This window comes from Artemia franciscana, chromosome 20 (assembly GCF_032884065.1).
Source record: "Artemia franciscana chromosome 20, ASM3288406v1, whole genome shotgun sequence".
Taxonomy (NCBI): Eukaryota; Metazoa; Arthropoda; class Branchiopoda; order Anostraca; family Artemiidae; genus Artemia; species Artemia franciscana.
In genome coordinates, this window is record NC_088882.1 from 20,477,639 (window position 1) to 20,493,151 (window position 15,513).

Here is a 15,513-nt window from a genome sequence, read left to right on the forward strand (position 1 = left end):
AGAAATTTTATTGAAAATTGTACCATCAAATTCAGCGTACCAAAGAACTCTACAGTAGAGGTTTCAAGTTCTCTTCAGCGAAAATGTGGAATTTTGCTTTTTTTGCCAAAGGAAAGATTTTTGGAGGAGGAGGAGGAGGCATGCGTGTGTTTTTTGTTTAACATAGTTGGAAAGTCCAATAAATGTGCCTTTGGGGATGGCATGCCCCCCTCTACACAGCCCCCGGAGGAAAGACTACAAGTCATGATATTTGGCATTGTTTATATATATTATTTGTTATTAGGAAGTATACAGACACATTTTTTGGGGGTATTTCCTGGGAACGAATTTTCAATTGGGAGACATTTCCACTGGGAGGGAAGTTTCTGGGGGTGAACTTTCCAGGGGATATTTCATATCGGAGTAATTTGCCAGATTTCAAATACGGTATTCGTTTTAATATCTCATTCGTGACTCCATTTTACATGTGAATATGCTCTATGGGAAATATCCGAAGAAACTTTCGGCTGAATTAGAGTCATCTGGGATATTTTGCTTGAGGGGGAATTATCCATGTAGGAAACTCTTCATGAAGAGAAATATTAGCAGGAAAAATTCTCCACGGAATTTTCTGCCGAATAAACTTTCAATTGAGGTGGACGGATTTCTGAGAAAAAAAAAATCCATGCAGGGAGATTCTGCCATAGTCTGAAAACGATCAAAATCTAAATAAAAGCACCTTTTTTCAAATGAAAGTATGCTCTAAGATTTTCTTAGGCAGAATAATCCGCAAAAAAATTACCAGGGGAGGAATTATCGGAGTTGATGGAATTGTCTGGGGTGGGATATTTTGCATAAGCAACTATGGAGGAACATCAGTAATCGGTTACATCATTGAGAGCAAATTTTTACGACAAAATTTTTAACTTTTTCGCTAGTATTCAGGTAAAGATGGGAGATGATCTGAAGAAGGTGGAAGCATAAGCTAATCTTATTCCAAATTTTGACCAGCAGCTATAACTTTCAGTCTTGGTGGCTCTACTACAGTTTCTTCTCGGATAGAGGTATTATTTTAGTCGAGTAAGTATTTTAGAAGTTTAGTCCTCCCAAGCTTCTTGTACATTTGCTTTAGCTTTTCCTTGTGCCTCTGCATTATAACCAAGCAAAGTCCTCTTTTAGTACATTTCTTTACCTTGTGTTCACAAAGTACCTTTGCAAACTAACTAGACCAGGCCCTTCATGTTCAATATCTTTGACCGTAAACTAATTTGACAGAGCACTCCTATTTGCATAATATGTTAAAACATTCACTTGCAGTGTCAATCGGGTCTAGTTGAAACGCTAGCCGTTTATTACCTGGAGGGTTATTATATCCTTATTCAAATATTCAGCCGTTCAGGAGTTTCCAATATAAAAGTAATGGCAACAATTTTTAGGAAAAAAAATTAGTGAAAACGTCTTTTCTTAAGTTAATTAGAAAAAAACTTAAGAAAGTCAAATTATTCTTTTCAAAATCCCCCTAAAACTCCAGTCTAAAATTATTATACTTGTAAGTACCTTCTACATATTGAAATAAAATTTTCATGAAAAATTTTAATTTAGAAAGCTCAGTTAAAAAAAGAGCTAACACAGATTGTTGTGCAAGATCAGGGCAATAGATAGAAGCCAAAATCAATGACTTTATGCGTTTGTTGCCGCCATATAAGTTAAAAATATTTAACACGGAAGAAATATGAAATAAGGTGGTTTTCCATACCGTTCCCCTTTAAGTTAAGAATGAAATCGTCAAAAACTGAGGCCAATTGCTGAAACTGTAATATTTTATTGAAGACAACACCTTGGTCTTCGGGGTACGAACGATTCAGGTCCCATTTCAGCCACGGATCAAAAACTGTCTAGAATGAAGGGATTGCAAGATCATTTACAAATAAGGAACAGGAATGATAGCAAAACTTTGACAAAACAGCTCCTTTCTTCAACAGTAAATGCTACATATTTTTCTCCAGTTATTCAGAATAGTGTGATTGCCGATTGTGAAGAAATTCTTCAACAAGCCATCGTTGAATAGGTAAACACAAGTTCTTGATTTTCAGCGTATGCTGACGAAACAGCAGTTACATACGAAACAGACAAAACTTAGTTTTGTCTCATCTACGAATCTGATCGGACAAGACCTCACTTCGTCAATTCTGTATTTTCTTCACAGCCATGGACTTAACCTAACAAAAAAGTAAGCCAGTGCTATGATGCCGCGGCAATGGTGAGTGGTCATCTGAGGGATGTTCATGTTGTGATACGTCAAAAGTGTTCGTAGACCCTTTACGTACAATGTGGTGCACATAGTCTTAATCTTTTAATTTTGTCTGTCTGCTCTTTTCTATCTTTTAAGTATTTCTTCAGAACCTTATCTCAAATTTGCAACTTTTACAGTACTTCACTATCAATACTCCAAAATATAAAGAAAGGATCAAAGAATATTGTCAGATTTGCAAAACAGAACATGACTGGACAATTTGCTGCAAGATGGGCCAAGCAACATGGCGATACAATATTATGTTTTCTTGAGTTGTACCGGCTGATTTTTGCGTTCTCTCGAATCCCTTAAAGGAAACAGCAACGCAGAAATATCTACAAAAGTGTCACAGATGTTTTTTGTCATGGGCCATCCTCAGTTTGCTATGTGTTTTCATGTCGTAAATGAACTCTTCTGCCAGACTTTCCCTCTGTGGAAGACTATTCAGTTGGTTGAATTGAATGCCACTTGTAGACACGTAGAAATTATTTTTTTCAAAACAATTACAGTATGACAAGATGCTCTACTGCCTTCACTCCTGCTCTCGATAATTCTTGGTATTTTGCAACTACTTTGGGTCTTAAAATGACTTGGCCGGGAACAAAATAGTGAAGGAACTCCAGTCTTGACTCTCCGGAACTACTTGCTCACTATAGAACCTCCTTGTTTAATCCTTTTCTAGATCACTTCTTCTCAGAGCTGATAGCGCTTTGAACTTCACAAAAATGTGTTGTCTTATTTCAGTACCCTTGTCCCTTCGAAGGTCGTACCTATTGATCCCATACCGTGCAGGTGGAGTCTTTGCCTGGTTTATATGTTTATATTCTTCCCAAGCCCGACATGTCTACCCCAAAAGGTTGCAAACGTTTTTTCTGGGAGCAAAAATTACCACTTAGACTTTGTTTTGTGGGCACTTAATTTACTTGTTAAACTTTATTGGTTGGTTCTGTAAATATATTATCCTCTGAATACAAAGACATAGTTTGCAAATGCGCTACTGTAAAAAAAAGAAAAACAAAGATGCCTCTTAAAGATAAACAGTAGGCCTAGTTGACGCGTCCCCGTTCACAAGAGGCGGACTAGTGAACTTCACGGCCAACCAATAGATACGTCAACAGACTTTTTTTGGAGGGAGACTACGACCCTGGTTAGTTGGCACGCCATATGCTAGTAAAAAAAGAGCACAATTCGACTTTTTCCTGTTTAGGAATTTGTTCTCTTTCTTTTATCTTTAGTTCTACCTGATGCACAGTTTAGGGTGCAAAAATCGGTAATAATGTTAATAAGACCAAATTAGTGTATTATTAAGGGAGTCTCTTTCTACTTCATTCATTATTTTATGTATTTTTCTAGGGAAATGTGTTGAATATAAGAAATAGACGAATTTTATTGTTTTATGGATGAATAATTTCTTTCCTATCAAAACAATTTGAGGAATGATGAGAACTTGCTACATTTGAAAAAAAAAAAATCTTCTTTAAAAAGACACATGTCATTGTGTTCACTGAGTTACACTTACATTGTAGTCACTGACTTAGATTGTGTAATGAATGGTTGGAAATACTTGTCATTCCTTCAAGCTTGGAGATGAATGTTTCTTTAGATTTCCCCGCTTGTCAAAACATATATTGAAGCCCTTTTAGAAAAAAATCGGTTTTTGAGATTGATAATCTCTCATATTTGTATTTCAATCTTAGATAGTCTAATGACCGGTTTCAATAATAATTAGATTGTATAATTAATACGAATTCCACATGATCAGACACGATGGAGCGTGATTAAAAACAATTAGACATTCTTGAGTACACGCTAAGTTTTCCATCGTTATAACTGAAAATATTTGAGAAGGTCTAACGGAGTTCATTGAGTTATTAGAAATTTGCTAAGATGTTTTCAATGCTCGTATAGTGGAAATATCTAAGAACTATTTGCAATAATTTCTTTTTGTATATAAAATAATTAGCAGCCACGGGATCGGAAGTGGCTGACGTCAGAAGTGGCTTAGCCAGGTAATGAGACACGCAGAGGACACGAAGTCCCTATTGCAGTGCCTCCCTCCCCCTGGACGAAAAACTGGGAAGCCAGATTAAGTCACTGCAGATTATCTATAAGACAAACACTGAAACACTAGGTGGGTTTCGGAAATATGGCAACAAGTGATACAAATCAAGACTTCAACTCGAGTTCCGGAAATATGGCAACAAGTGGTAAAAATCATGGCTTTAACACGTTCGCCTGCATATAGAGAATAGGTCACATTCGCAGAACCAGGTTCGACAGCTTTTTGGTAAGGTTTTGTGCTGAATAACCTGTGCCTTGTCTTAAGTAAGTTATTAAGTAAGATCGAAGCTACTGTAGATATCTTTTAGTTTACAGAGATTTATATGATATGTTACATTGGATTATTCCTTCTTTCTTTGGTCTATTTTAGGGAAAAGTTGTAATAAATATTTTAGAAAACACAGTTATTAACGACAATTTTAGATATTTCATTTGATATATGCGTCTTATTAAAGTGAAATAGGTATAATCATAAGACATTTTTTCTCTTATATGTAATTTACTGCATTTATTTGACTTGATTGACAATAAATAAAAATAGCCTCCATAATATTGTTTGAGAATACTCATAACCTAAATTTAGCAAGTCAGAATTAATTCGATTTATAAGATATATTTTGCTTTCATATATGATTCATTATATTGTAAAAAAAAAAACTTAATCTCAGTCTTGACAAATAACGTAAGGTAAACTCCATGTCTCAATAGAATGTTTTGGGCTACATTCCATGTTCAAGAATATTCATAGTCAGTATTCTAGCAGATCGAAGTTGTCGATGACAGTTTTGGACGTTTAAGGCAATATATATGTTTTATTGGAGTGAATTTGGTACAATTATAAGACAGATTCGCTCTTTTAGGCTATTTACTAAATTTCTTGACTTGGTTGTTACTTTCGTAAGTTTATACAACCTTGTTTCAGACTAGCCATAGCTACTATTTAGCCAGTCAGAGCAACTCTAAATCATTAGTTGCATTTATTAGGTGTCTGTTCTCATATGTAATTAAATATACTGTTAAATAAACCTAGGTTTCAGTTTAAGAAATAAGGTAACTAACTCCAAGTATCAATGACCTTTCCTAGCTTACATTATATTTTTTTTTAAATATTTATGGTTAAATTTTTTTTAGAAAATATCAAGCAGTTCGTGTTAACGAGCTGTAAATAAGGAACGACTCGGCTCAATAGTAACTGAAACTCTAAAAAATGAAATTTTGAAATCAATATATCCATCAAAAGAGTCAGCTTATCGTACTGATTGGTGGTGGTGGTGTGGAGCTCGTCCGGAATGAAGCAGACCTTGGTCTGCTGACCACGTACCACTGGATATGGGGGAATCCCCTAACTAAACGCTCCACGTAAAGGGTGGCCTTGACCTCACAAGGTGGGTGGAGCCCACCCCAGGGACACTCAATAGTTAGACTCTAGCTAATCAGGTCCCAGACCTAGGGTCGGTTGGGCTTGCGACCCTCCACCCGAACCTAATTGCAACGAATAGTAATGTTATTGCCTCGGATGATCGATCTTCTTTTTACCCTTCATGACTTCAGCATGTCCCCGGACCGAAATTTGACCATCGTTTGAACCTTATTGAACAAGGTGGTCTTCGCCTGGTCACCTGGAATGTTCTGACCCTTAACTTCCCTGGAGCAAAGTCAATGCTTGCGCAAGAACTCAAGCGTTTTGGCGTGACTGTAGCAGGCGTAACTGAAGCTCGCTTTATAGGAAATGACTCTGAAGACATCGGTGAAGGCTATCACCTAATCTGGTCGGGTGACCAGAGAACCAAAACTAATGGAGTCACACTTGTGCTAGACTCTCAGACCAGGAGGTGCCTCCTTTCTTACGAGCAAATTTCAGACAGGATACTAACAGCGCAAATCCAGCACAAACATGGAAAATGGACCATCATTGTCTGCTACGCCACAACAAACCAAGCCTCAGATGAGGTGAAAGATCGTTTTTACGCCCAGCTGTCTAGCATCCTATCAAAAGTATCCCCTCATGATGTTTTAACCCTTCTTGGCAACTTCAACGGCACTCTCAGAGATACAGACGCTGTTTGGAACAGTCTTCTAGGACATGTAACAACCGACTGCTTGAACGACAATGGGCTAAGGCTTCTTCAGCTGTGCAACATGCACGATCTCGTGATCACCAACACCCTTTTTCAAAGGAAAGAAGTTCACAAATATACCTGGTATAGCAATGACGGACGAACAAGAAAGATGTTAGACTACATAATCGTGTCCCGACGCTGGAGTTCATCTATAAGTAATTGCCGAACTTACAGAAGTGCAGAATTGGGAAACACCGACCACAGGCTTGTCGTTTCTAACCTTAGACTACGCCTGAAAGCCCAGAAAAGTGACCACCGTCCTCCCAAATTAGACCTGAACAATCTCACAAACTCCAACACGCGCCAGGTCTATGCTGTCTCCATCTCAAACCGTTTCGACTGTCCTGGTCAAATTTCAGAATCTGAAGAAGCATGGCAACTATTCAACGACGGCGTACTGCTTTCGGCCGAAAGTACTATTGGTCGTCCAAAACCCAGAAAAAAGTCCTGGATATCGCAGGAAACTCTAGATATTATTGAACAGCGTCACAAAACACGCCTAGCGAAGGACATGGTTACCTACAGACGTCTAAATGGCGTAAGATAAATTCCTCCACAGAGACAGAAAGCTGTTCACCGAAAAAAAGGCAGCTGATCTCAAAGAAGCCGCCAGAAAGGGTGAAACATGCGCTTTATACAAACACCTTCGGGATCTTACAGATGGAAAGGCATCCTCTCTAGGCCCTATCATATCTAATGATGGAAATATTATCACTGACGAGAGCCCTCAACTGTCCGCCTGGAAGGATCACTTTTCTTCACTTCTAACCCTGGACTATGTTAGCAAACCCAACCCTGACCTTCTTCAAGGTGCATCCAACACCCCTGAGGCCCCGTGTGAAAGTGTGCACCACCCCTTCACCTCTACAGAAATCTTAAATTCTCTGAAACGGATGAAAAATAACCGAGCCCCAGGAGTCTGCGGTATCCCTGCAGAACTGCTGAAATATGGTGGGGCAGCGACCCTTCTCTGGCTCCAAATACTGTTTTCCATAGTATTTCGTGCAGAATGGATTCCAAAAGTCTGGCGAGCGGGCATCATCCTGCCTCTCTGGAAACGGAAAGGCAGTCGCAGAATCCGCTCTAACTACCGTGGCATCACACTCCTCTCTGTGCCCGGGAAGCTCTTCGTTATGACCCTCCTGGACCGCTGTACCACTTTCCTCAGAAGCCAACGAAGAATCCAACAGGCTGGCTTCATGCCAGGAAGGTCCACCGTGGAGAAAATATTCACAATGCGGCAGCTGATAGAAAAGACTCGAGAATTTCAACAAAAAGCATATGTTGCCTTTGTGGATTTCAAGGCTGCTTTCGATCCTGTCGACCGACAATCACTCTGGCTCATATTGAAAACAACGGGACTACCAGCGAAGTACTGCAACCTTTTCGAGCGGCTCCACAAAGAGACTGAGAGCTGCGTGCAAGTCAATGGCAGACGCAGCTCATCTTTTGAAATCAATACTGGAGTCCGTCAGGATTGTGCTGCTGCCCCAGAACTATTTAATTGTGTCATCGACTACATTATGACTCGGACCATAAACCACCTCCAGTTTGTTTTGCATTACGGTGATAGAGTACTTTCAGACGCTGACTATGCCGATGCCCTTGCTCTTGTCTCCAATTCACCGTCGAAGCTCACAGAAGCCCTACAAATTCTTGCTGATGAAGCCTTAAAGATAGGGCTGTCGATTAACTGGCAGAAGACAAAAGTGATGTTTGTTGAACCCCGTAATTCGCCGCGTCCCCCGCCAGTCCTAATGGTCGGTGACAAACCAGCTGAGATTGTTGAGGAATTTACATACCTTGGCTCTATCCTCTCAAATGACGGATCAATCCTTAAAGATCTAATGCACCGAATTGCCAAAGCCTCAGCAGTAGTGGGAAGACTAAGCGCCCTTTGGAGGAAACCTTCTATCAGCCGTAGGACCAAGATGCGCATATACAATGCTTCGGTGGGATCCGTGCTTCTTTACGGAGTCGAAACTTGGCCAGCCACTCGGTCTGTGCTTAGCTCCGTAAATCTAGCTCAAACAAAACACCTTCGCCGCATTGAAGGACTACGTTGGCACGATTTTGTTAGCAACGAGAACCTCCTGGCGTTAACTGGTCAAACGCCCTTCTCAGTCCAACTCGCCCAACGAACACTACGCTGGTACGGACATCTCCTTCGCACGCCCCCCGACACTCCCGCACGAACGATTTTTGACTTTGATCCCGTGCTGCACGGTGGGAAAAGCCCAAGAGGTCGTCCCCCAACCAGATGGAAGGACACGACAGGTGCCTTCTTAGTCATGGCAAATATTCAGGAGAATGTCCACATCCTTGAAAGAGACCGGTCCAAATGGAGGCACCATGTAGCATCACTCTCGACGCCGGAAGCATTTCGGCAGGAGCATTAAGTCAAGTAAGTCAAGTTTTTAAGTTTTATTGTCGCTCCTTATTTGCAGTTAAAAACTTGTTTTTTTTTTTAATCAATTTTTTTTACGTATTTTAATTAATGCATGTTTTGATTTTGGCTCACCACATACGAATAATTAAAGTGAAATTTGCACATTAATTTTTTTTGGCTAAATGGCTTTCACATAGTTTTGATCTGACGATTTTGATGAAATAAGGGGTGGGGGAGGAGAACTAGTTACACTCCGGTTTTTGGTTAATTAAACAGGCAACCAGAACCTTTTTTACATACGTTTTTATTAGCAATAAATATACGTCACTTACAAATTAACTTACGTAATGAAATTCTATATTGGTATATTTTTGTTACGTATATGAGGTGGTTCTCCCTCTCGTCAATACCTCGCTCTTTGCACTAAAGCTTCAATTTGGTCCCAATTCCTTAAGAATGACTCTTGAATCACAAAGGCCGTAGAATAAATAGTTGAAATTACTAAAAAATACTTTAGCGTAAAGAGTGAGGTATTGTTGAGGAGACGAAACCCCTTATATGCGTTTTAATTTCTGTTCGTTTTGGGTTCTAATGCTGCTCCTTACTTTCACCTCAAAAAAAAAATTTATTTATTTTCTCATTGTTTCTTTAATAATGCTAGAAAATCCTATGATCCCTTCAAGGAAATTTTCCTCCCTCATGATAAATTCTTCCATGGAATCTTTTTTGGTCACTTAAAAAGGGCACTAAAAGTTTTAATTTCCGTTAGAGTGAGCCCTCTCACAACATTCTAGGACCATTGGATCGATACGATCACCCCTGAGGAAAAGAAGAAGAAGAAAAAACAAAAACAAATAAACTCGCATCCGTGATCTGTCTTCCGGAAAAAAAATTCCACATTTTTGTAGATAGGAACTTGAAACTTTTACCCCTATTTTCTAAAATAAGGTAAATTTTCGCAGGGTAGTAATTTTTGATGGGTTGAAATAAACTTGGTGAAACTTATATATTTAGAATCAGCGTAAAAATGCAATTCTTTTGAGGTAACTAATGGTATCAATAATTCCATTTTAAGAGTCTTGGTCACTATTGAGGCGGGTCGCTCCTTCCTACAGCGAGCTGGATAAAGCAAAGAGTGGTGTGCGAAGATATATATGATCTTTGTGTATTTAGAGAGGGCCATTGACTCAATATATTGGGAAAGTTTAGGGAAGACTTTCACCCATTATGAACTCCCTGAGAAAATTATGACAATTCAAAGACGGCGGGAGCAGTGAAGATGTTAAAAGTAGAATAGCCAAGGCTTCGGTGTTTTTTCACAGTTAAAAAAAAGTTTGGAAGAATAGGAATATAAGTCTGCAAAGAAGACTAGAATACTGAAAGCTAGAGTGATGACAGTGGTTAAATATGGGTCTGAAGCATGGGCGCTCCGAAAAGTAAAAGAAGACTTGCTAAATATTTTTCCAGAGCGATTGTCTAAGGGTCGTTCTGGTTACCCGGCTCACTAAACATATTTCAATCAGCAGGTTGTACGAAAGTGTGGTTCAATCCCGCTTCCTAAGGCTATAATAAGAGAAAGGTTGAGATTGCTAGGGCACCTTCTGTGGATGAAAAACGACAGATTGCAAAAGATTGTCCTTTTTGGCCAACTGTCTAGGACTAAACGGAAAGCAGGTCGTCTGCAGTTGGGGCGGAAGGATGTCATAAAGTTAAAGGAAAATGGAGTTTCCTGTGAGGGTGTAAAGAAGGAGGATTTAAACAGATTGGGATGGAGGAGGAGTGTGGGTAGCTGTGATGACCTCGGGCGGCTTGATGCTGCGGTGAGTTGTTGTTAGTAGTAGCAATAGTAGTATTGCCATGCGTGACAACTGTAAGACTTACAGAGATATTAGATGAGGCTACGGCAAAGGTGAGCCATCTTGGTCTATGGGTGAACGCAAACAAAACCGAATACCTAGAACACTAGGAAATATCACCTAAAACACTGACTGAGCAGTAAAAGAAGTACCCACCATAATAGGACAAGTAAATGAGACCTTCAACAGACAATGTCAAGTTTGAATATCTCAGACATCTTCTCTGCATCTAAAACTATGATTTTTTCACAACAATTTTACGGAAATAAAAATTTACACTGCAAAAAAATGATACCTAAATCTGGAAAAAGAGAAAGGATTCTGGGCTTTTGAAAACCGGTGCCCTCGGAGAATATTGAACATTCGCTGGTCAAAAAAGATGAAAAACTAGTCCATTCATGAAATAACGCGACAACCTCTAGTGACTGACATCATCAGAGTTTGACGGTGGAGACATTTCTTAAAAATCCTCCGTGTATATGACCATAAAATCCCAAAAGCTGCTTTACTTTGGCAACCACTAGGAAATTGTAGCCTCTAAAATACACTGCATATAGCCTACCAGAGCAATCTACGCAACCTGCATACCACCTTTCAACCAGAACGGAAGACATCACAGTAACAACCAATTGGAGGTATGATCAGTGAATCATCCTTGATGCCCTAGTTGCCTCAGAAATTGTAGCTTGTGCTAAGCTCAGAGTAAGCTCGATCCATGATTAAATATAGCGAAAAAAGAAATAAATAAAAGAGAACTAATATTACACAGGCTATTTTAAACAGTTCCATCATTAAATCTGCTTACTGCCTTTATTTAGTCATTTAGTCATTTAGCCGCTGACTTGTCTTTTATTTAACTATTTTTTTTCTGACTAACAGTACTCCACAAATAAAATCAAATAAAGTAAACACTAAATACAAGATTTAAAGATATATCAAAATCATCCTCCGATCAAGTTAAGCACATCTCAAATTCATTTTTTCCCTTTTTAGAGCTAGTCCTGCGTTTGCTTTTCTTCCTTTTAAATTTTCAGTTGTAAGTACGACAGCCATTTAGTCATCGTTAATGCGTGACTACGATAGTTGTATAAAAAAAAGAATCTTATTCCTATTCTTGCTGCAAAAATTTAATTCGATGGTCGGAAAGCCTATTAGTATAGGTAAGTTGAGATTCCAATAAATTACCTATATAATCGTCACTTTTTCCAATATCCTTGTCCCAGACAGCAATCTCTAGCCGCTGTTTTGGTAAATCTGTAATTTTTGTCTTGAAAGAAAATTCTTCATTAAATTCTGGGTTTAAAGTTTTCCATTTTATTGACGTTTTGAACTTTCTCTGGTGCGGGTCAGGTCTAATTTGTCTAAAAAACAAGAAAAAAATATATGTATTTAAAGACAGAAATTTAACCCAGTTCAAAATATACGAAAGAAGGATAAAAAGACATGATTATAAATCCGACGCAAATAAACAAGGTGATTAGCATCTACAAATATTAGAGTGCAAGGGGAAGGGGTGACCAGCGTTCATCTCAGCGTGAAAACTCAAAGCTGCAATTGCTAAATAAGAGATGCAACGATGTTAACAAAGAAATGTCAATTAAGCATAGATTTTTTTTCCTTTATTAAATTGTTTCTTAAATTGAAACAACTTTGCACAGTGGCTTTGATTTGAAAAACTTTTCACTGAGATTTGATGAAAAACTAAAGAAAATTCAAATTACACACACAAACAGAATTATGATTGGAGCATCCAATTGCTTTTGGTTGGGTATATTACTGTTGTTCCTAGCAAACTAAAAGACTTGGTACGTAAATTAAACAAAAAAGTAAGAAACAGTGACAGTGCAAGTAAAATTTAGGGATCCAAACGATCTAATTTAATTGCCTTACGTAAATTAAACAAAAAAGTAAGAAACAGTGACAGTGCAAGTAAAATTTTGGGATCCAAACGATCTAATTTAATTGCCTTACGTAAATTAAACAAAAAAGTAAGAAACAGTGACAGTGCAAGTAAAATTTTGGGATCCAAACGATCTATTTAATTGCCTTACGTAAATTAAACAAAAAAGTAAGAAACAGTGACAGTGCAAGAAAATTTTGGGCTCCAAACGATCTAATTTAATTGCCTTACGTAAATTAAACAAAAAAGTAAGAAACAGTGACAGTGCAAGTAAAATTTTGGGATCCAAACGATCTAATTTAATTGCCGCACGTAAATTAAACAAAAAAGTAAGAAACAGTGACAGTGCAAGTAAAATTTTGGGATCCAAACGATCTAATTTAATTGCCTTACGTAAATTAAACAAAAAAGTAAGAAACAGTGACAGTGCAAGTAAAATTTTGGGATCCAAACGATCTAATTTAATTGCCTTACGTAAATTAAACAAAAAAGTAAGAAACAGTGACAGTGCAAGTAAAATTTTGGGATCCAAACGATCTAATTTAATTGCCTTACGTAAATTAAACAAAAAAGTAAGAAACAGTGACAGTGCAAGAAAATTTTGGGCTCCAAACGATCTAATTTAATTGCCGCACGTAAATTAAACAAAAAAGTAAGAAACAGTGACAGTGCAAGTAAAATTTTGGGATCCAAACGATCTAATTTAATTGCCTTACGTAAATTAAACAAAAAAGTAAGAAACAGTGACAGTGCAAGTAAAATTTTGGGCTCCAAACGATCTAATTTAATTGCCTTACGTAAATTAAACAAAAAAGTAAGAAACAGTGACAGTGCAAGAAAATTTTGGGCTCCAAACGATCTAATTTAATTGCCGCACGTAAATTAAACAAAAAAGTAAGAAACAGTGACAGTGCAAGTAAAATTTTGGGATCCAAACGATCTAATTTAATTGCCGCACGTAAATTAAACAAAAAAGTAAGAAACAGTGACAGTGCAAGTAAAATTTTGGGATCCAAACGATCTAATTTAATTGCCTTACGTAAATTAAACAAAAAAGTAAGAAACAGTGACAGTGCAAGTAAAATTTTGGGATCCAAACGATCTAATTTAATTGCCTTACGTAAATTAAACAAAAAAGTAAGAAACAGTGACAGTGCAAGTAAAATTTTGGGATCCAAACGATCTAATTTAATTGCCTTACGTAAATTAAACAAAAAAGTAAGAAACAGTGACAGTGCAAGTAAAATTTTGGGATCCAAACGATCTAATTTAATTGCCTTACGTAAATTAAACAAAAAAGTAAGAAACAGTGACAGTGCAAGTAAAATTTTGGGATCCAAACGATCTAATTTAATTGCCTTACGTAAATTAAACAAAAAAGTAAGAAACAGTGACAGTGCAAGTAAAATTTTGGGATCCAAACGATCTAATTTAATTGCCTTACGTAAATTAAACAAAAAAGTAAGAAACAGTGACAGTGCAAGTAAAATTTTGGGATCCAAACGATCTAATTTAATTGCCTTACGTAAATTAAACAAAAAAGTAAGAAACAGTGACAGTGCAAGTAAAATTTTGGGATCCAAACGATCTAATTTAATTGCCTTACGTAAATTAAACAAAAAAGTAAGAAACAGTGACAGTGCAAGTAAAATTTTGGGATCCAAACGATCTAATTTAATTGCCTTACGTAAATTAAACAAAAAAGTAAGAAACAGTGACAGTGCAAGTAAAATTTTGGGATCCAAACGATCTAATTTAATTGCCTTACGTAAATTAAACAAAAAAGTAAGAAACAGTGACAGTGCAAGTAAAATTTTGGGATCCAAACGATCTAATTTAATTGCCACGTAAATTAAACAAAAAAGTAAGAAACAGTGACAGTGCAAGTAAAATTTTGGGATCCAAACGATCTAATTTAATTGCCTTACGTAAATTAAACAAAAAAGTAAGAAACAGTGACAGTGCAAGTAAAATTTTGGGATCCAAACGATCTAATTTAATTGCCTTACGTAAATTAAACAAAAAAGTAAGAAACAGTGACAGTGCAAGTAAAATTTTGGGATCCAAACGATCTAATTTAATTGCCTTACGTAAATTAAACAAAAAAGTAAGAAACAGTGACAGTGCAAGTAAAATTTTGGGATCCAAACGATCTAATTTAATTGCCTTACGTAAATTAAACAAAAAAGTAAGAAACAGTGACAGTGCAAGTAAAATTTTGGGATCCAAACGATCTAATTTAATTGCCTTACGTAAATTAAACAAAAAAGTAAGAAACAGTGACAGTGCAAGTAAAATTTTGGGATCCAAACGATCTAATTTAATTGCCTTACGTAAATTAAACAAAAAAGTAAGAAACAGTGACAGTGCAAGTAAAATTTTGGGATCCAAACGATCTAATTTAATTGCCTTACGTAAATTAAACAAAAAAGTAAGAAACAGTGACAGTGCAAGTAAAATTTTGGGATCCAAACGATCTAATTTAATTGCCTTACGTAAATTAAACAAAAAAGTAAGAAACAGTGACAGTGCAAGTAAAATTTTGGGATCCAAACGATCTAATTTAATTGCCTTACGTAAATTAAACAAAAAAGTAAGAAACAGTGACAGTGCAAGTAAAATTTTGGGATCCAAACGATCTAATTTAATTGCCTTACGTAAATTAAACAAAAAAGTAAGAAACAGTGACAGTGCAAGTAAAATTTTGGGATCCAAACGATCTAATTTAATTGCCTTACGTAAATTAAACAAAAAAGTAAGAAACAGTGACAGTGCAAGTAAAATTTTGGGATCCAAACGATCTAATTTAATTGCCCACGTAAATTAAACAAAAAAGTAAGAAACAGTGACAGTGCAAGTAAAATTTTGGGATCCAAACGATCTAATTTAATTGCCTTACGTAAATTAAACAAAAA

General features: G+C 37.0%; 1 protein-coding gene across 2 annotated transcripts in view; it reads right to left on the reverse strand.

Annotated features, from left to right (window-relative positions):
- LOC136039878 (double C2-like domain-containing protein beta) overlaps positions 1–15,513 on the reverse strand; it is a 124,261-nt gene that overhangs the window by 9,830 nt on the left and 98,918 nt on the right. For both annotated transcript variants that reach the window (XM_065723836.1, XM_065723837.1), the window contains one exon: positions 11,884–12,059. In XM_065723836.1, coding sequence (XP_065579908.1) covers positions 11,884–12,059 — 176 coding nt within the window. The remainder of the gene's footprint in view (positions 1–11,883; positions 12,060–15,513) is intronic.